This window comes from Scylla paramamosain, unplaced genomic scaffold, assembly GCF_035594125.1.
Source record: "Scylla paramamosain isolate STU-SP2022 unplaced genomic scaffold, ASM3559412v1 Contig41, whole genome shotgun sequence".
NCBI lineage: Eukaryota > Metazoa > Arthropoda > Malacostraca > Decapoda > Portunidae > Scylla > Scylla paramamosain.
In genome coordinates this window covers 177,735-200,321 of record NW_026973706.1, presented here as the reverse complement: position 1 = coordinate 200,321, position 22,587 = coordinate 177,735, and the positions used below count along the sequence as shown (strand labels likewise).

General features: G+C 39.4%; 1 protein-coding gene and 1 long non-coding RNA gene across 10 annotated transcripts in view; one reads left to right on the top strand and one right to left on the bottom strand.

Annotated features, from left to right (window-relative positions):
• LOC135098036 (mitochondrial ribonuclease P protein 1 homolog) overlaps positions 1 to 22,325 on the bottom strand; it is a 49,371-nt gene extending 27,046 nt beyond the window's left edge. Inside the window, exons 1-3 of one of the 9 annotated variants that reach the window (XR_010266480.1) lie at positions 21,378 to 22,289; positions 20,527 to 20,691; positions 5,760 to 5,839 (exon numbers count right to left, since the gene is read on the bottom strand). Coding sequence is in view for 1 of the 9 variants with exons in the window: in XM_064000220.1 (XP_063856290.1) it covers positions 5,760 to 5,839; positions 20,527 to 20,549 (103 nt within the window). In the remaining 8 variants the exon portion in view is untranslated. Of the gene's footprint in view, positions 1 to 5,759; positions 5,840 to 20,526; positions 20,692 to 21,377 lie in introns of those variants that run through there. The other 8 variants (XM_064000218.1, XM_064000215.1, XM_064000216.1 and 5 more) reach the window with 8 other exon arrangements.
• LOC135098038 (uncharacterized) lies at positions 1,995 to 4,934 on the top strand. The gene is made up of 2 exons (XR_010266481.1): positions 1,995 to 2,312; positions 4,835 to 4,934. It is a non-coding gene; the product is annotated as an uncharacterized LOC135098038 (long non-coding RNA).
• Positions 22,326 to 22,587: the final 262 nt, after the last annotated feature.

The following is a 22,587-nucleotide window of genomic DNA, read 5'->3' as shown; positions in this document are numbered from 1 at the left end:
AGAAATAAAGGAAGCTGCAAGAAGCGACCAGGCTTACACGTGGCAGTCCCTGTATGAAATATACCTACCTATTTCCATCTATTATCCCCATCCATAAACTTGTCTAATCTTCTCTTAAAGCTCTCTAGTGTCCTAGCACTAACAACATGATTACTGAGTCCATTCCACTCATCTACCACTCTATTTGAGAACCATTTTTTCCTATCTCCTTCCTAAACCTAAATTTTTCAAGCTTGAACCTGTTATTTTTTGTTCTACCCTGGTTGCTGATCCTAAGAATTTTGCCTACATCCACCTTGTTATAACCCTTATACCACTTACAGACTTCTATCAGGTCCCCTCTTAACCTACGTCTCTCTAAAGAATGTAAATTTAACAGCTTCAACCTCACCTCGTAAGGAATACTCCTCATCCCCTGTATCCTTTTAGTCATTCTCCTCTGTACTGATTCTAATAGACCTATATATTTCCTGTAATGTGGGGACCAGAACTGCACAGCGTAGTCTAGATGAGGTCTGACCAGCGCCAAGTATAACTTTGAGGCGGTGAAAGAGTTTCTGGAGAGAATGTGGCGTGCCACATGTATGAACAATTAGGATAGAGGATGCTGTTCGTTTCTTTTTTTTCCCCCCTTCTACAGGAGTTGCTAGTCCAAAGGCCTGGCTCAGGAGTGATCCTGTGCCACCTGTACCATCAAGATCTTTGCTGACCAGACTTGAATCAACAATGAGACACTGGTTTCAGAGCCTGTTAAAGCACACAAACACTTTGAGGTGGTGGTGGTGGTGGTGGGAGAGTGGGAGTACCTTCAGTCCTCTTCCCTCACCCACCAAGACTGAGGAGCAGTGAAGGCGTTTGGCTTTTCCTGTCTTCCATGCCCTCAGCTGTGACTCCTTGATAAGTATGAACTTTCATCATAGTTAATAATAAGAATTTTGCTAGGTGACTACAGGTGGTGAACTTAATCAAATAATCATGTGTTTGTAAGTAATTTTTGAGAGTAGTTTCTTTTCAACTCTGTAATCTAGGGTAAGAGTACTGTTAATGCTGAGTTATGCAGTGTAGATAATAAATGAATGTTACTGTATTTGTTGTATATGAATTTGTCAGTGATTTCCTCAATCCTGGAATTTATTTACTTTGAGATTTTGTTACGATCTGATAGTCCCTACGCTCGTAACATTCTCATTCATGGTGAGTTGTAACACTGCCTACACAAAGATGGTATTATAAGCTGTCAAGGGTATATGCCTGATTATACTTGTCATTCTATACTCATTCTAAAATTGTCTCATTAGTTTACAGCATCTTTAAGTTGGAATTTGTTTGATAGGAATTACTGATATATTGTAGTTGCTAGATAATATTCATACACAAATCTAAAAAAGGGATTAATAAAATCTTGGATGTCACAAATGAGTAGAATTGCATGGAATAAACACCACTCAACATGCCAACACACTCCTATAAGTAACACATCACTAGTACTGCATTTGCTGGCATCTTGTTTACACCACCACCATCACAATCACTCCTGCTCTTCTGAATTCAGTGTATCTCCTTCTCAATGTTGAAGTGATTATCCAGCTTTACTACTGTGCAATGTGTCAACTATTGTACCCTAGGCTTCCAGAAGCAGGAAGGGGATAAAGCTTTAGATTCAGAATCCACATGTTAAATTATAATTCCTTCCCATGATGGATGCAGGGGTCTTTATGCTCACCAAATTGATCCATATTAGCAGTGGTGGAAAATATAGTGTATGTAGTACAATAGGCACTACTGCATTTGAGATGACAACAAATTTATACAGTACCCTCCCGAGTTTCACACCTAGTCCTAACTTCTAACTATGCTGAGTTTTGCGCATTACCATCCCAAGTTTTGCACTGCTTTGACAAGTATAGGTCACATGTTGGCATCACATGTTTACATACAGTAAACACCCCATAAGTTGGAGCTCTCTCTCTCTCTCTCTCTCTCTCTCTCTCTCTCTCTCTCTCTCTCTCTCTCTCTCTCTGAATGTTAGAACAATCCTAAGGATTGCTAAAATAGAATGAGACTGACTGAGAATGAAAATGAAATTACATATATGACTGAGAATGAGTGAGAAATGATGAAGCAAAGATGACATAAAATGAATGAGTTGGAGAGAGAGAGCAAGGTATAACTCCCTAATCCCTTATCTCTGACAGATAATGGGGAGGGGAAGTGACAGGGAAAGAGGTCTGAGAAAAGATGAAAGAAAGAAGAGGAAAGGAAAAAAGGGAGGAAGGTACAAGTACCTGATAGGTGAGCAGCAGCTCACACAGGTGTGTCTTGCGAGTTTTAGTTTGTTATTCTGATTAAATTTTTATTAAAATTTCAGTGCTTGCACGAATGGCAAGTTCATCTTGCTACTTTTGATTCGTTATTCCGATTAGATATTTATCAAGATACCAGTGCTCGCATGAGTGGTGAGTTTGTTATGCCAGTTTTGGTTCATTATTCTGATTAAATACTTATTAAAAATTTCAGTGCATTATTGCAGTTGTACGTTATAATGACCATGTATTGTCGTGTACCTTACTGTACAAGTCTTGTACAATGCTTGTGTTTAGATCTTCAAGTTTTGAGTGTTGTGTTATACTCTAAGTGCATAAATCATGTGTGATTATGATCCCTCCTTCCATCTCCTTTACATCAGCCCTCCATCTACTGGCAAAATTTACATACTACAAACTGATATTGCATACTGACACAATGATATTGCATACAGTATTGTACTGGGGAGAGGGGATGGATAGGTCACAATTCCACTATTTGTGAGGGCTCATTATTCCATCTTAGATGTTTTATTCTAATAGAAAGCAATTCTGGCTACCTAAAGGGAGGCAGGCTGTAAGGAATTGATATGAGGAGACATCAAGTCAGTCTTGACACAGGTCCATGGTCCTCAGAACTTCCATCATATAGGGTCACATTACTAAGGCCATTCAAGATTACTATTCAGGGACCACAGTGATCATAGGAGAATCTATTCTCCTAAAGAAAATGCATATTCTTATTTTACTTGTGCTTCAACAGTGGTCATACGTTTAGAAGACTGTGGAAGATTTGAACAGTGAAACCTTTATACAAGCATTCCAGTGATTTAAAATGACCAATTACTGACAATACCACTATCTAAAACTCAGAGGCTTGAGGCCACTGGCAGCAAACCCTTTTCTGTTTCTCTTACTCTCTTTCAATATCATTACAGAGCTGACTGTTTTTTCTATGTATGCAACAATACAATACAGAGCTAGCTGTTGTTTCTATGTATGCAACAATACAGTGTAATTGTACCCACACTCTTGTTTTCAGAACTTTCCATCTGGCAAAGACTTCATTGTCAGTCACTAAATTCATCTGTGTTGTCTATCTCTCAACAACACTATGTAGAATGTTTTGACCATTCAATTTGTAAAGTGGAACACATATTCAACCACTTACCACTTCTCCCTTACTGAAATTTCCAATGACTAGAGATTTCAATATTCACCGCCAGCTTTGCCATTGCCTTTCACTAACTAATCTGGTAAACATGGCTTTAGTTTTGCTATTCTATACAACCTAAAGCAATTAGTGCAGAACCTACTCACATTTTTTACTATCTTGCAGATGTGCCAACCAGTGCCAGCTCATGGCTAAAATTAGTGGGGATACTGCTTCAGAAAATTTTTAGCCAGTTTTAATATGAAAAAGAAAATTTATACAGAAATTTGATAAAATCCTGAACAAAAGTTTTTCTTGCTTAATGTTGTGTAAAATTAAACAAACATATAAGAAGAAAATTTCTAAATACATATACAGTAGAACCTCGGTCACTGAATGTCTCCCTTTCCAAACAATTTGGTTTTTGAGCAAAAATTGTAACTCTTAATTGGTTCGAATACTGTATCATAATTTGGTTTTCAAACAAAGTTACTTGATTTCAAATACTACAAGACAAAGCAAAACTTACCATTTATTACTAATTTATAGTTTCTATAAATATTTCCTTCATTTTTGTATGTTTGGAGGAGCGACACAGAGGGTAAGACAGTAATTCAATCTTCAAAATAAGTTAAATATCATCCCATGGAAGAAGTTGAAGAACCTCAATGTAAACAAACAAGGTTTGCCACTCATGAGTAATCCTGAGTCTCCTGTGGCTCTCTCTATGACCCACAATACCATCACTACTGTACAACTACATTTTCTCAGTAGCTTTTCCCAGCAGCAAGGTGCCTAAGTGTTACGATCACCTTCAGTTTGGCGGTGAGTGGGTTGCTTCTCTCTGTGTCACTCTGTAAGGATTCCCTCATTTGATCAGTGATGAAGAGAATGCCTGCATGGTCTAAACAATATCTTTTAATGAGTTCTGTGTCATCAAGTTCATTCAGTACCTCCTTTATGGATGAAAATTTCTAAGCTGGAGATGTTATGGAGTGTCCATCTTAGCAATGAGATCACTGGCCACTAAGACATGGTGGGTAGGTGCATCAGAACAGATTAACCTGTTTTATATTGATTCCTATGGGAAAAATAGTTTGGGTTTTTAACATTTTTGATTTTGAACAGTTCAAGAACCAAGGTTCCACTGTATAACATTAACTTACGAAAGTCAACAAAGGTGTGCACACATAAAAGACTTCTCATCACTCATCTGTCAAATCTATACTAAAACCATTAATGTGTCAATGTACCCAAGGCCACTGTCTGTCTTGAGTTGTCATGTCAGATAATATCAGAGCTTTGCTCTCCTATGCAACTTGATCAAACTAGTTGGATGGCATGCTGATTGAGATTTTTATCCCCTTTTCTGGCACAGACTGTATTCTGACTAGCAATGGATGAGAAAGACAAGAAAGGGATATGATATGACTGGCACTGGATGAGAACAATAAGGAAGTGATATACTATGACCAGCATTGGTTGAGAATGGTAAGAAAGGGATATATTATGACTGGCACTGAATGAGAATGGTAAGGAGAAGAACTAAGTGTTCTTGTGTCACTTCTGCCAATATTCTTCCTCCTCCCAGTTTTTTACTCTAAACATGAGTTTTATTTGTCCAAATATGGAATACTGTTCCCAAATATAGGGAAGTTATCTAATTTTAGTTGACAGGTAATCTTGTGGATGCATCTTGTCATACCAGTACAAGACCATCTTGAACTCAGCAGAAGGCTGCTTGAAGACTGAAGTTCATTTGCTAGGCCCCAGTGTGTAAATTATCCTCTTAACTCTTTGATCTTAAGGTTGAAGGATCAATAATAGCTGGGGTAAATCTAATGGAGTGATATGCATTATATCACATGAAAACTATGAAGTTAGACCAAGAGCAAAAAATGATACATGATGTATATAATAATATTTTGAGTTGAGTCAGTCCACCAGTGAGCCTCCTTATCATCCAACTTAAAGACTGTGCTCCAGTAATTGTTTCATACATAGAACTGAACATTATTAAGTTAATACATTGAACAGGACAGTGGAAAAAAATCCTCTTATGCAACCCAAGCAGAACAATGGACACTAGCTGGCTGTCAACATTTCCTATCTTTTTTTTTTAGGTTTATTATTATTTATTATTTTCTCCTTGAATCCATAATAGTTTTGCAGCTAGGTATTATAAGCTCTAGAGAGATGGTTAAGTCTCAGAATTTAAGATCACTATCCTATTATCATTTAATTTCCACAGAGGATATGAAAACAAGAGTGTATGAGCTTAATCTCAAATCATGCACACTCACCTGTCATCTTAAAGTCCAACATGATATTAATGATCTGGTTGAGTGTAAGGCACTTATTGCCAATCCCCCATGCCAAATACCTGCAACAAAAATACAGCACACACTTAATTTATTGTAAAATAAGTAAATATAGAGAATGGCCTCATTACGAAAGGGCATGGATAAACCAGTGTATACTGTTGGGTCTTTATGTGGAAGTATGTGGCCACAAGTTCCTGGGGTGCAGTAGGGTGGTCCATGAGACTATCCCATTCTATCAAGGGCAAGTAAGGCTAAGAGTGTGAATGATGTGTGTATGAGTGTGTGGTGCTTTGTCTGGGCCAACTTGTATGGATAGATAAACAGATATACTCTTACAAGTATGATCAGTTTGGTTCCTATCTGATACATGCATAAATGTGATGCAACCTTGAGGGCTTCTTTAGGAAGCTCTCTTGCATCTTGTTTGATAAGCAGACTGGATCAGATGCAGGAAAGGAATGGATCAATGTTATGGTGTAACAGGGATAAACCAGTTCTGTTGTCAGGTCCTCATGCACAGAGAACCACATAATGCTTGTATGACTGACTCTCATAAAAGTATGGTCAGTGAAGATCTGTTTTCTCCTCTAAAAAGACTACGAAATGTGGCAGTGCTGGAGGAGAATTTCACTGGTTCCCAAAGTGATGATATTCAGGTGGAGACAAAGGACAATATTGTTCTAGCAGAAAAAAATACTGATTTGCTGTCAGGGATCATATCATTCTTCTTTATTCCATGTATTTGGTTAAAAAAAAAACTTTCAATAGAAAATGTGAAAATCTTACTAGATCTAACTCCCCCTGTGACTTCTGGCATCAAGCCCAAAAAAAACATCTTCAACATTTCTTCTTTATCTTTCTCTGCTTCACTCTGATGGCACCATTACTATTTCATAAATTGCTAAATCTGAACTCCTCATTCAGACCTTTATTAAAAATTCAACCTTGGATGTTTCAGGGGATGTTCTCTTCCATCCTCTGACTATTCCATGCTTCTGGTTAAGAGTCTTGTTAATGATGTCCTTCATGCCATTGCTGGCCTGATTGGGTGCATCCTGTTGCACTCCACAACTATGCCTCTATGCTTACACCTTGCCTGGTCAAACTATATCAACTTTGTCATCTACCTTTCCTTCCTGCTATAAGTTACCTACATTTAGCCTGTTCCTAAAAAGGATAACCACTCCAATCCTTCAAACTACCATCCTATTGCTTTAATCTCCTGCCTCTTTTGTTTTTAATTTATCCTCAATAGGAAGATTCCTCAATATTTATCACTTTACTACCTCATATCTGATCACCAGTACATGTTGTGCTGTTGTGCTTGCCTGACTGGTTGGGGTGCAACAACAGGAGATGCCAAGACAGGTCATTGGGCTCATGTGAAACTAGACCATATTAATGTTTTAGAACTAAAAGCTATACTATTGGGCCTCAAATCTCTATGCAAGGATTGCAGGGATACACATATCTGCTTTCGATTGGACAACACCACTGCTGTTGCCTGTATAGACCGGGGTGGCAGCATTAAACCTAACCTGAATGCTGTAATAGAAAATATTTTTGATTGGGCTGAGTCAAGAGGGATTACATTGTCAGCAGAGTACATAAAGGGACTCCATAATGTAGAGGCAGACAGAGAATCCCGAGTAAAGAATTTAGATACTGAGTGGATGTTACTACCCAAGGTCTTCAAGTTACTGTGCCAGACCTTTTATACACCAGATATTGACCTTTTTGCCAGTAGAATCAATGCCCAGCTACCCATTTATGTTTCCTGGAAGCCAGATCCTTCACCTACATATGTTAATGCGTTAACACTCAGTTGGGCTGATGGGGAATTGTATGCCTTTCCACCTTTCAGGATCATCAGCAAGGTACTGCAGAAGATACTGATATCTGGCCGACGTGGCCAAGTGTTACACTTAATGGACACCAGGAACATGAGTACCTCAGACTCCAGAATCTCTTTCCGAATAGGAGACCCTCTCAAAACATCTAGGCCAGGTTATCATATGTCTGAACTAGTTTTTGAAGCATATGTACCAGACAGACGAGTATGTGTACACACCACTAGTTTACACTACCTTGACAGAACGAAAGAAAAAAAGGGGGAAAATTACCAGATTCTTTCTAACAACAAAACCATCCATAAAACTGGCATTGAGACACTTTACGACGCTGGACAAGAGATATCATGAAAGCTGCTGGTATAGATCTCACTATCTTTTCTCCTCATTCCACCAGGTCAGCTTCATCCAGTAAAGCAGCCCTGAAGCTACCACTGTCCACTATTTTGTCCACTGTAGGTTGGACCAATGAGTCAACTTTTGCAAAATATTACGAGACCATTAAACAAACTTTGTCGGTTTGCAAAAGCAGTGTTGTCATAAGTTTTTGGGTATGTCGGGTTTAACTACTTTGTCTTGTGTACAAGGTTATGCACTTTTATGAACAAATGTATCAGTTTCTCTGTAGTTGAGTCACTTGATTAAAGAAAATCTTTGGGAATACCACGTTTTCTTATGCATACATAAGTGTTTCAGGTTATATACCTTTCCATGAATATATATATATATATATATATATATATATATATATATATATATATATATATATATATATATATATATATATATATATATATATATATATAAAATTTTTCTTGTAGGTTTGAGGAACCACTCTAAAGCTCTCATTGAATCCATTGTGACGCAGTTAAAATATTGTGAAATGAAATTGTAAGATTAAACGAATACTTACCAAGTGTGAAGTTTGATCATAATTTCACGAACATTTTAACTGCGTCACTTAGGGATTAAATGCCCTCCCTTCACTTCCCTTCATTCAACACTGCTTTCACAGTGTTGAGTGTAGAAATCACTAGATGATTTATGTAGATATATTTATTAATGTTTAATGCTGCCTCCTCAAACCTACTTTCTAAAATGACTAGTATGTGGCAGGTGGCACAGGCATCTCATTTAATCCCTAAGTGATGCAGTTAAAATGTTCGTGAAATTACGATCAAACTTCACACTTGCTAAGTATTCGTTTAATCTTACAAATATATATATATATATATACAGTGGAACCTCGGTTACCGAACACCTCCCTTTTTGAACAAATCAATTTTTTGAACAAAATTCTGAACATGTTATTGCTTCGGTTGCGATACCATAATTCAGTTTTAGAAAAAAGTTACTTTATTTCAATTATGAAAAGACAAAGCAAAAGCTGCTATTTATTACTAATTCATAGTTTCTATATATATATATATATATATATATATATATATATATATATATATATATATATATATATATATATATATATATATATATTACAGTCAAAACCCGGAATCAGTCAAAACTAGTTTTAACTAAACCCGGAATCAGTCAAAACTAGTTTTAACTAGGTATTTTCAATGTGTTGGTGAACAACTAGTATTACCTAGGCAAAACTAGTTATACCTTAATGTGTTTGATATAACTAGAAATATCAAAGTTTAACTAGTTAAATCTAGTTTTATCTGATCGTGTAAGTTAAAACTAGATTCAACAACGGTACTGAATGTCAAAAGTAGGTGAGGGATATGACCACTCGTTTGAGTACCATTGCTCGTTTGAGTACCATTTTTGGGGAACTCAAACATAACATCCCCATCTAACCTAACCTAACCTAACCTAACTAGGTTAGACTAAAAGTGAAACTGGTGTAGTGCCGGGGAAAATATTTATATGTATAAGTAGCATTAGGTTAGGTTAGGTTAGGTTAGGTTAGATGAGGATGTTATGTTTGAGTTCCCCAAAAATGGTACTCAAACGAGCAATGGTACTCAAACGAGTGGTCATATCCCTCACCTACTTTTGACATTCAGTACCGTTGTTGAATCTAGTTTTAACTTACACGATCAGATAAAACTAGATTTAACTAGTTAAACTTTGATATTTCTAGTTATATCAAACACATTAAAGTATAACTAGTTTTGCCTAGGTAATACTAGTTGTTCACCAACACATTGAAAATACCTAGTTAAAACTAGTTTTGACTGATTCTGGGTTTAGTTAAAACTAGTTTTGACTGATTCCGGGTTTTGACTGTAACATATATATATATATATATATATATATATATATATATATATATATATATATATATATATATATATATATATATATATAATCTTGATACTATATATTGAAGGAAAGATACAGTTTGTAAGACAGTAACTCAATCTTTGAAATAAGTTAAATGTGATTCCACTGAAAAGCCTCGATGTAAACAAACAGTTTTTGGTGCTCAGGAGTTTTATCTCTCAATGACCCCACAACATCATCTCTACTGCACAACTGTATTTTTCCATTATTTTTTCCCAGCAGCAGTGTTATGATCACCTTCATTTTGGCAGTAAGTGGGTTGTTCCTTTCTGTATCCTTATGTAAGGCTTCTCTCACTAGATTGGTGACAAAGAGAATCTTCTGATGAGTTCTGTCACTAAGTTCATGCAATACATTCTCTCTGAATAAATAATTTGCGAGCTGGAAATGTTGTGAATCAACCATCTTGGCTGTGGGGGGCATATGTCATAAGCCGCTAATACAGAGTAGACTGGTGTCTGGGAACAGACTAATCCATTTTACATTGATTCCTATGGAGAAAGTGGTCTCAGTTTTTTAACATTTCAGATTTTGAACAGCATTCTGAAACAAATTAAGTTCTAGAACCAAGGTTCCACTATATATATATATATATATATATATATATATATATATATATATATATATATATATATATATATATATAGGACGGGAGAGGAGGATGCACTAAACAACTACTGAAATTATTACACACAGTGAGGTCTGAAGCACTGGACCACGGGGTGCTGTGTACTCATCAGTAACCCAGCTATGACCTCACTGAATGTTTCCCTTTGTCTCTCTAAACACAAGGGGGCAGTCACAGCCTGCCCTCTAAAGAAAACTCTCTTCCTTCACACAAAATTACAAGCACCTAATTACACACACAACTTTCACACAAAATTCAAAATCATCATGGCGACTCTTACACCAGCCTTGGAGTCCCCATCTGGGGAGGGGACCATAAATGTCCCAGGTCAGACTGCTCTTATGGTATCGACTCTAAATGTCTTGACATCCCACTTAACTTTTTTTTCACTAACTTCTGCAACATTTGCAGTCTTAAATCTAATTTTCAATCTGTTGAACACCACCTCTACTCTACTAAACTTCATCTTTTCCTCACTAAAGCACAGGTATCTGGGGCAACTGACAGTAGCCCCTTTTCTATTCCCTCTTACTTACTCTATCCTCATTTTCAATCCAAAGCTGGATGTTGCATTTATGTGCATAACGACAACCTGCTCTTGCGCCCACGCTCTCTAATCTTCCAAGTTTTCCACCATTTGGCTATGACTACAGAGTCACTCCCATACTAAATTTATTTGTACTCTATACCTCTCATCTAACTCCTCTGACAATTAAACTTCCAAAGTGGAGGACATTCTGATTCTCTTCCCTTTTGCAGGGATCTCCATTCTTGGAGATTTTAATGTTCACCACCAGCTTTGGCTTTCCTCTCCCTTCACTGACCATCCTGGTGAACTAGCCTTCAACTTTGCTATTCACCACGACCTACAGCAATTGGTGCAACTGGAGAAGGCAGTAGACACCTGGCGAAACAATTATTACTCCCAGTGAGGTCTAAAGCACTGTTCAGGGGGTGCTGTGAACTTATCATTAAACCCAGCTGTGACCTCACTGAACGTTTCCCTTTGTGTCTCACAACACAAGGGGGCAGTCACAGCCTGCCCTCTAAAGACAACTCTCTTCCTCCACACAAAACTACAAGCACCTAATAACACACACACCCTTCACTCAAAAATTTTAAAATCATCATGGCGACTCCTACACCAGCCTCGGAGTCCCCATCTGGGGAGGGGACCATAAATGTCCCCAGGTCGGACTGCCTTTCTGTCGACGACCCTAAGTGTCTTGACACCCCCCCCTCAACTTTTTCTTCATTAACTTCTGTAACATTCACGGTCTAAGATCTAATTTTCAATCTGTAGAACACCACCTCTCCTCTTCTAAACCTCATCTTCTTTTCCTCACTGAAACTAAGGTGTCTGAGGCAACTGACAGTAGCCCCTTTTCTGTTCCCTCCTACTTTCTCTATCCTCATTTTCAATCCAAAGCTGGATGCTGCGTTTATGTGCGCAATGACTTAACCTGCTCTCGTGCCCACGCTCTTGAATCTTCCGAGTTTTCCACCATCTGGCTACAACTACAGTCATTCTCATACTAAATTTATCTGTGCTGTATACCTCTCTCCTAACTCCTCTGACTATAAGAAATTCTTTGACTACTTAACTTCCAAAGTGGAGCACATTCTGACCCTCTTCCCTTTTGCAGAGATCTCCATTCTTGGAGACTTCAATGTTCACCACCAGCTTTGGCTTTCCTCTCCCTTCACTGACCATCCTGGTGAACTAGCCTACAACTTTGCTATCCTCCATGACCTAGAGCAATTGGTGCAACACCCTACTCGTATTCCTGACCGTCTTGGAGATACGCCCAACATTCTTGACCTTTTCCTGACCTCTAATCCTTCTGCTTATGCTGTCACCCTTTCTTCTCCGTTGGGCTCCTCCGATCACAATCTCATATCTTTATCTTGTCCTATCACTCCAATCCCTCCTCAGGATCCCCCTAAGCGAAGGTGCCTCTGGCGTTTTGCCTCTGCTAGTTGGGGGGACCTGAGGCGGTATTTTTCTGATTTTCCTTGGAATGACTACTGCTTCCGTGTCAGAGACCCGTCTTTGTGTGCTGAGCGCATAACAGAGGTGATAGTGTCTGGCATGGAGGCGTACATTCCTCACTCTTTTTCTCGTCCTAAACCTTCTAAACCTTGGTTTAACACAGCTTGTTCTCGTGCTATACATGATAGAGAGGTGGCCCACAAAAGGTACTTAAGCCTTCCTTCACCAGAATCTCATGCACTTTATATTTCTGCCCGGAACCATGCCAAGTCTGTTCTCCAACTAGCCAAAAACTCCTTCATTAACAGAAAATGTCAAAACCTTTCAAGATCTAACTCCCCTCGTGATTTCTGGCATCTAGCCAAAAATATCTCCAATAACTTTGCTTCTTCTTCTTTCCCTCCTCTACTTCAACCAGATGGCACCACTGCTATCACATCTATTTCTAAAGCTGAACTCTTTGCTCAAACCTTTGCTAAAAACTCTACCTTGGACGATTCTGGGCTTGTTCCTCCCTCTCCTCCACCCTCTGACTACTTCATGCCTCGTATTAAAATTCTTCGTAATGATGTTTTCCATGCCCTCGCTGGCCTAAACCCTCAGAAGGCTTATGGACCTGATGGGGTCCCTCCTATTGTTCTCCGAAACTGTGCCTCCGTGCTTGCACCTTGCCTAGTCAAACTCTTTCAGCTCTGTCTGTCAACATCTACCTTTCCTTCTTGCTGGAAGTTTGCCTACATTCAACCTGTTCCTAAAAAGGGTGACCGCTCTAATCCCTCAAACTACCGTCCTATTGCTTTAATTTCCTGCTTATCTAAAGTTTTTGAATCTATCCTCAACAGGAAGATTCTTAAACATCTATCACTTCACAACCTTCTATCTGATCGCCAGTATGGGTTCCGTCAAGGCCGCTCTACTGGTGATCTTCTGGCTTTCCTTACTGAGTCTTGGTCATCCTCTTTTAGAGACTTTGGTGAAACTTTTGCTGTTGCCTTGGACATATCAAAAGCCTTTGATAGAGTCTGGCACAAAGCTTTGATTTCCAAACTACCCTCCTACGGTTTCTATCCTTCTCTCTGTAACTTCATCTCAAGTTTCCTTTCTGACCGTTCTATTGCTGCTGTGGTAGACGGTCACTGTTCTTCTCCTAAATCTATTAACAGTGGTGTTCCTCAGGGTTCTGTCCTGTCACCCACTCTCTTCTTATTATTCATTAATGATCTTCTAAACTAAACTTCTTGTCCTATCCACTCCTATGCTGATGATACCACCCTGCACTTTTCCACGTCTTTTCATAGACGTCCAACCCTTCAGGAGGTAAACATATCACGCAGGGAAGCCACAGAACGCCTGACTTCTGATCTTTCTAAAATTTCTGATTGGGGCAGAGCAAACTTGGTATTGTTCAATGCCTCAAAAACTCAATTCCTCCATCTATCAACTCGACACAATCTTCCAGACAACTATCCCCTCTTCTTCAATGACACTCAACTATCCCCCTCTTCTACACTGAACATCCTTGGTCTGTCCTTTACTTATAATCTGAACTGGAAACTTCACATCTCATCTCTAGCTAAAACAGCTTCTATGAAGTTAGGTGTTCTGAGACGTCTCCGCCAGTTTTTCTCACCCCCCCAGCTGCTAACTCTGTACAAGGGCCTTATCCGTCCATGTATGGAGTATGCTTCACATGTCTGGGGGGGTTCCACTCATACTGCTGTTCTAGACAGGGTGGAATCAAAAGCTTTTCGTCTCATCAACTCCTCTCCTCTAACTGACTGTCTTCAGCCTCTCTCTCACCGCCGCAATGTTGCATCTCTAGCTGTCTTCTACCGCTATTTTCATGCTAACTGCTCTTCTGATCTTGCTAACTGCATGCCTCCCCTCCTTCCGCGGCCTCGCTGCACAAGACTTTCATCTTTCTCTCACTCCTATTCTGTCCACCTCTCTAACGCAAGAGTTAACCAGTATTCTCAATCATTCATCCCTTTCTCTGGTAAACTCTGGAATTCCTTGCCTGCTTCTGTATTTCCACCTTCCTATGACTTGAATTCCTTCAAGAGGGAGGTTTCAAGACACTTATCCACCAATTTTTGACCACTGCTTTGACCCTTTTAGGGACTGGCATTTCAGTGGGCATTTTTTTTTATTAGATTTTTGTTGCCCTTGGCCAGTATCCTTCCTACATAAAAAAAAAAAAAAAAAAAAAAAAAAAAAAAAAAAAAAAAAAAAAAACCCTTCAGGGGGTAAGCATATCACACAGGAAAGCCACAGAACGCTTGACTTCTGATCTTTCTAAAATTCTGATTGGGACAGAGCAAACTTGGTATTGTTCAATGCCTCAAAAACTCAATTCCTCCATCTATCAACTCGACACAACCTTCCAGACAACTATCCCCTCTTCTTCAATGACACTCAACTGTCCCCCTCTTCTACACTGAACATCCTCGGTCTGTCCTTTACTTATAATCTGAACTGGAAACTTCACATCTCATCTCTAGCTAAAACAGCTTCTATAAAGTTAGGTGTTCTGAGACGTCTCCGCCAGTTTTTCTCACCCCCACAGCTGCTAACTCTGTACAAGGGCCTTATCCATCCAGGTATGGAGTATGCTTCACATGTCTGGGCGGGTTCCACTCATACTGCTCTTCTAGGCAGGGTGGAATCAAAAAGCTTTTCGTCTCATCAACTCCTCTCCTCTAACTGACTGTCTTCAGCCTCTCTCTCACCACTGCAATGTTGCATATCTAGCTGTCTTCTACCGCTATTTTCATGGTAACTGCTCTTCTGATCTTGCTAACTGCATGCCTCCCCTCCTTCCGCGGCCTCGCTGCACAAGACTTTCTTCTTTCTCTCACCCCTATTCTGTCCACCTCTCTAACACAAGAGTTAACCAGAATTCTCAATCATTCATCCCTTTCTCTGGTAAACTCTGGAACTCCCTGCCTGCTTCTGTATTTTCATCTTCCTATGACTTGGATTCCTTCAAGAGGGAGGTTTCAAGACACTTATTCAGCAATTTTTGACCACTGCTTTGACCCTTTTATGGGACTGGCATTTCAGTGGGCATTTTTTTTAATTAGATTTTTGTTGCCCTTGGCCAGTGTCCTTCCTACATAAAAAAAAAAAAACACCCTACTCGTATTCCTGACTGTCTTGGAGATAGGCCCAACATTCTAGACCTTTTCCTAACCTCTAATACTTCTGCTTATGCTGTTACCCTCTCTTCTCCATTGGGCTCCTCCGATCACAACCTTATATCTGTATCTTGTCCTATTGTTCCAATCCCTCCTCAGGATCCCCCTCAGTGGAGGTGCCTCTGGTGTTTTGCCTCTGCTAGTTGGGGGGGGACTTAAGGAGGTATTTTGCAGATTTTCCTTGGAATGACTACAGCTTCCATGTCAGAAACCATCTCTGTATGCTGAGTGCATAACAGAGGAGATAGTGTCTGGCATGGAGGTATACATTTCTCACTCTTTTTCTTGACCTAAGCCTTCCAATTCCAAACTTTGGTTTAGCGCAGCCTGTTCTCATGCTACACATGATAGAGAGGTGGCCCACAAAAGGTACTTGAGCCTTCCATCATCAGAATCTCATGCACTTTATATTTCTGCCCAGAACCATGCCAAGTCTGTTCTCCAACTAGCCAAAAACTCCTTCATTAATAGAAAGTGTCAAAATCTTTCAAGATCTAGTGAAAAAACATCTCCAATAACTTTGCTTCTTCTTTCCCTCCTTTATTTCAACCAGATGGCACCACTGCTATAACATCCATCTCTAAGGCTGAAATCTTTGCTCAATCCTTTGCTAAAAGCTCTATTTGAATGATTCAGGGCTTATTTTTCCCTTTCTTCCACCCTCTGACTACTTCATGCCACGTATTAAAATTCTTCGCAATGATGTTTTCCATGCCCTCACTGGCCTAAACCTTTGGAAAGCTTATGGACCAGATGGGGTCCCTCGTATTGTTCTCCAAAACTGCTTCTCCATGCTTGCACCTTGCCTAGTCAAACTCTTTCAACTCTGTCTGTCAACATCTACCTTTCCTTCTTGCTGGAAGTTTGCCTACATTCAGTCTGTTCCTAATCCCTCAAACTACTGTCCTATTGCTTTGAATGTTTTTGAATCTATCCTCAACAGGAAGATTCTTAAACATGTCACTACTTCACAACCTTCTATCTGATCACCAGTATGGGTTCCGTCAAGGCCGCTCTACTGGTGATCTTCTGGTTTTCCTTACCAAGTCTTGGTCATCCTCTTTTAGAGATTTTGGTGAAACTTTTGCTGCTGCCTTAGACATATCAAAAGCTTTTGATAGAGTCTGGCACAAAGGTTTGATTTCCAAACTACCATCTGACGGCTCTATCCTTCCCTCTGGAACTTCATCTCAAGTTTCCTTTGTGACCATTCTATTGCTGATATGGTAGACAGTCACTGTTCTTCTCTTAAAATCTATTAACAGTGGTGTTCCTCTTCCTATTATTCATCAATGATCTTCTAAACCATACTTCTTTTCCTATCCACTCCTATGCTGATGATACCACCCTGCATTTTCCCATGTCTTTTCCTTGATGTCTAACCCTTTAGGAAGTAAACATTTCACACAGGGAAGCCATAGAACACCTGACTTCTGATCTCTCTAAAATTTCTGATTAGGGCAGACCAAACTTGGTATTGTTCAATGCCTCAAAAACTCAATTCCTCCATCTGTCAACTCAACACAACCTTCTAGATAACTATCCCCTCTTCTTAAGACACTCAACTGCCCCCTCTTCTACACTGAACATCCTCGGTCTGTCCTTTTCTTATAACTTAAACTGAAAACTTCACATCTCATATTTAGCTAAAACAGCTTCTATGAAGTTAGGCATTCTGAGATATCTTCAGTTTTTCTAAACCCCCAGCTGCTAACTCTGTACAAGGGCCTTATCTGTCTACATATGAAGTATATTTCACATGTCTGGGGGGGTTTCACTCATACTACTCTTTTAGACAGGGTGGAATCTAAAGCTTGTTGTGTCATCAACTCCTCTCCTCTAACTGACTGTCTTCAGCCTCTTTCTCACTGCTGGAATGTTGCAGCTATTGCTATCTTCTACCACTATTTTCATGCTAACTGCTCTTCTGATCTTGCTAACTACATGCCTCCCCTCCTCCCGGGGCCTTGCTGCACAAGATTTTCTTCTTTCTCTCACCCCTATTCTGTCCACCTCTTTAATTCAAGAGTTAATCAGTGTTCTCAATTATTCTTCTCTTTCTCTGGTAAACTCTGGAACTCCCTGCCTGCTTCTGTATTTCCACCTTCATAACTTGAACTCCATCAAGAGGGACGTTTCAAAACATACTTCAATTTTTGGTTACTGCTTCAAACCCTATTTGGGGACTGGCATCTCAGTAGGCTTTTTTTTTTTTATTGGATTTTTGTTGCCCTTTGCTGGTGTCCCTCCTACGTAAAAACATAAAAAGACATTCTGCTTAATTTACAGACATGTATCCAGTAAATCCGATGAATGGTCTGTAGGCCATATATATCTGTTAAATGTGGAAATCCACTATAACAAGGGTTTACTGCATATTAAATATAATAATAATGACCTTAAAACTGATCCCTGTGGCAACCCACTCATATTTTACGATTATTATGATCGAAATACAAGCACAGTTATCCTTAATGCATTGCTTTAATGACTGGTAGAGATGGAAATAAATAAGTAAATAAATAAATAAATAAATAAATAAATAAATAAATAAATAAATAAATAATCCAAATTTAGGAGAGGTACTTCTGGTTCTTGCTAAAGAAAAAAAAATCCTGCAATTTTCATGAAAAATTCTGTAAAAATTTGAAAGTTAAAACTTACAGATTAAAATAAATATCATTCCTTTATCTTTATTATGGATGAAATTACCAATGTTCATCTTCAGATGTTATTTTCTCAAAATGGGGTTGGTAGTGCTTATAACATTCTCTAAACTGTGCCTCACATCACTGTTGATGTGTGCCAAATGCCGTTAACTGACTCTCATAGGGATTAGTTTATATGAATAAGTGTTTCCACAGTATTTCTGAAGGGTGTGATTACCCAACTCCTACTCTAACCTACGCTGTTATGTCATCTTCAGGGTGGAGGTGTGACAACCAACTACTCTAACATCCGCTGGACTCCTGTTATGCATTATGTCTCATTTATCTTCACTTGGGGCCTTGGTTCCTCTCACCTAAAGTGTTTTGTATCACTTGGCATCAATCACTTCCACATGAAGCAGCTAGGCTTCACTCAGGAGCCTTACAAGAAAGCCCAACACCCTGTCAAATCAGTCTCAACCCACACAGTGAAGGACTCTCACCTCTCGGTGTCTGAACCAACACTTGCATGATTAACGACGCCCTCAATGACACCCCCCATTGCTGGAAGTATGTGGACGACTGCACCGTGGGCATAACAGTCTCCAACAAGAACCCGGACTACTTGCCACTGCAAGTAATTTTGGAGCGAATGCAGACGTGGACGGAGGAGAGCAGGATGACCATCAACCACAGCAAAACTGTGGTGATGCATTTCTGTACCTCCTCTGTACCAGTGCCCCCTCTCCAGCTCACAGTGGCCCCTTACTCCCCTCCGGGTGGTCTGATGTGTCAAGCTTCTTGGAGTCACAGTGGACAACCAGCTGACCTGGAAGCAGCATGTCGCCAGCACCATAAGATCCGCTACCTACAGGCTGTATGTGCTGTGCAGACTCAGGTTGCTGGGGACACTGACAGAGGAGTTAAGGAGGGTGTACCTCACTTTCATCCTCCCCAAACTCATGTATGCCTCCCCAGCGTGGTCCTCCTACCTCACAGACACTTAACAGCTATAGCTGGAGAGTGTGCAGGGTCATCCTTGGCCCTGCCTACACCACCTATGATGAAGCCCTGACCACCCTGAGTCTGTCCAGACTATCCATCAGGCACCGAGAGGCTCTGAAGAAGTTTGGAAGGGGACTTCTGCATCATCCACGTCTCAGACACATGCTGCCGCCTGACACACCTTGCCCGGTCTGTGCCACCAGGCACAACAACAAGATAATGCCCCTAAAGGTGCCGCGCACGGACCGGTACAGACTCAGTGCAATTCCCACCATGGTGTGAGCCATCAATCAATAGTATTTCGCTTCTAGATTAGACTTAGCTTTAGGATTAATGTTAAGTGTTTCCCCACCCCCTCTGTACATTTTCCGTTTGTAAACTGCCTAAAGAATAAACCGTTTATTATTATTATTATTATTATTATTATTATTATTATTATTATTATTATTATTATCATTATTATTATTATTATTATTATTATTATTACAGAGCACATATGAGCAACACCTATACATGCAGCCTCATTTACAGTTGAAAGTGAAATGTTTTACGTGGTATTATGTGGTATTGTATCTGAAGTTCAGCTCAGAGTATCACTTTCCATGCTTGTCTCTACCACTTGTCTTTGTCTTAGATTAATGTTAAGGATCTATTTGTGTTATAAGTTATTTGTAATTTGGTAATGGTGCTAATATACATATATATGATAAGTTATGCCATCTTTTCTTCCGTCACCCTTAAAGTAGCAGGGAGAGAGAGAGAGAGAGAGAGAGAGAGAGAGAGAGAGAGAGAGAGAGAGAGAGAGAGAGAGAGAGAGAGAGAGAGAGAGAGAGAGAGAGAGACTGAACACCATTATGTTGTGGTGTTTGGTATAGCAAGGGAGAATGTGCCTTCTTATGCTATGTTATGTTAAGACTAGTGTTATGAATTCCAGAAACTATGAGTGCATGTGTCCTGACAGAACAACAACACATGTAGGTCAGTGATGCAGCACATCCAACACTTGTACCCTAACACAAGAGGAGGAGGATAATTTAAAAGAGGAGGAGGAGGAGGAGGAGGAAAAGGAGAAATTAATAAAATAGCAAAACCAGACTAAAATCTCCACTACTCACCTATCCAATGGAAGTTTCTGCATTCGGACTCCCTCCCTCTTGGCCTTGGCGAGGGTCAGTGGTTCTCCTGAGGACTTGTCAACAATGCCACTGTAACGCCACCCCCCCCCCTCCTCCCTCCTCCTCACCGGTCCGATCAGAGCTCTAATGAGACGAGGCAAAGATCTTCACGGTGAAGAAGAAAAAAGAAGAGGAAGAGAGAAGAGGTGAAGCACGCACACACAATAGAAAAAAAGAAAACATTTTTGATTGGTAATGGTTCTCGCCTTCATCGTCATGGCCAGAGGGTAGGGAGAGGTTAATGATCACACAGTACCTACAGTGTGGCTTTATTAGGAGGAACGAAAAATATAAAAATAGCAAAAATAATTAAATGAATAATACTGATGGGATTCTTTGGGTTGATTGAACCACTATGACACTTGAAATTTTGGTATGGCATATACACTTATACTCCGTTACTTAACACTACGAATACACAAGAAAATAATTACTTTTATAACTCCTCAAGAGTACCATTGATTCTGGGCACCGTTATATCCCTAAATAGCGTCACAGCCTTCATCCATCACTTCTCTACGGCAACAATATTGCCCACAACACATTCACAGTAGACTATATTTGACTAAAGAAACATTACATGGCTAACACTTTCCCAAGACTCTGTGGCCTGTCTCCACGTGGGACCAACACCGGCTATTTTATCTGTTGCCAGAGGGAAGGGAGACGCCATTCTGTCAACACGTACAGTCACTATATCTTCACTAGAGACATGAATAATAAACATGAACACAGTAATATTCACTTCTAAATAAAAGAAAAATTAAATATTTCAGAGCTACGAGACCCACCTGTTGCCAGAGGGAAGGGAGACGCCATTCTGTGCTCTCCCCCTCAACACCCCCAGGCCTCTGAAGTTATTGGAACCTTAGCTAGTTCTCTCTCTCTCTTCTTTCACAAATAATTTTACTGAACCGTGAGTTTAAATAAAAATGCAGGAATAATTGGCTAGCAAGGTGAGCATATAGGCTGGACATTAGTTGAAGTTAATAATTGAATTCTAAATTACTAACATATTTTATAAGCTAGGGAATGACACCTTATGAGTTACTGGTAGGCTGACGCAACATGATGTAATCCTATTATTCGTATTACCATTGATTAGAGAAAACCACAGTTGAAATAAGTAAAGACTATTTATAACAAATGTTTCAAGACTTTTAAATCACCCCCACGAATACACGCCTTATAAATATACTTTTTCATATAATCACTAAACCTTTAATTACCGCTATTATCCTCCTCTTCACCGCAAGCTACAAAAGAAAACAATTATTGGGGAGACTCAAAGAAACACAGAAATAATAAAAAGGAGCGTTACACCACCAATAATGTAAACAGCATTGTGGTCATACACCAGCAGCTCCTCTTGACAGTGAGGTGTTAAATAGACCAGCTGTTCTTTGGGGTATTTTTGCAGATAACTCTTGGGATTGATTATCAAGGGATACTCTGGCTGTTGTGATTGAGAAAAAATGCAATACAAAAAGAAAAAAATAAATACAAAGAAACAATATGCAACCATGATAGATGCAGTGAATATAAGAGAGAGAGAGAGAGAGAGAGAGAGAGAGAGAGAGAGAGAGAGAGAGAGAGAGAGAGAGAGAGAGAGACTAAAGAATGCAAAAAAAGGAATGGAAGGACAAGAAAATGCAATAAGATACCTCTTTTAAATGGAACTCTTAAAAACCAGCATTAGATATATGAATGAACAGATAATAGATAAAATAATGTTAACAATAATAATAATAATAATAATGACACTACTACTACTACTACTATTACATATACAGATTAAGCATCAATACTTCAGCATACTTGGTTCCAGAACCATCCTGAATTAGCTGTTTTCCCAGATTAACCAAAATTTATCCATTGACACCTCTAATACACTTCCCAATACATCTGAAAAGACCTAAATGGTGTGCCAAAGAATGTTTTCAAACAAAATGAAACAGCTAAATGTAAATTAAACACAAGCATACAGGAAATGTGAAACAA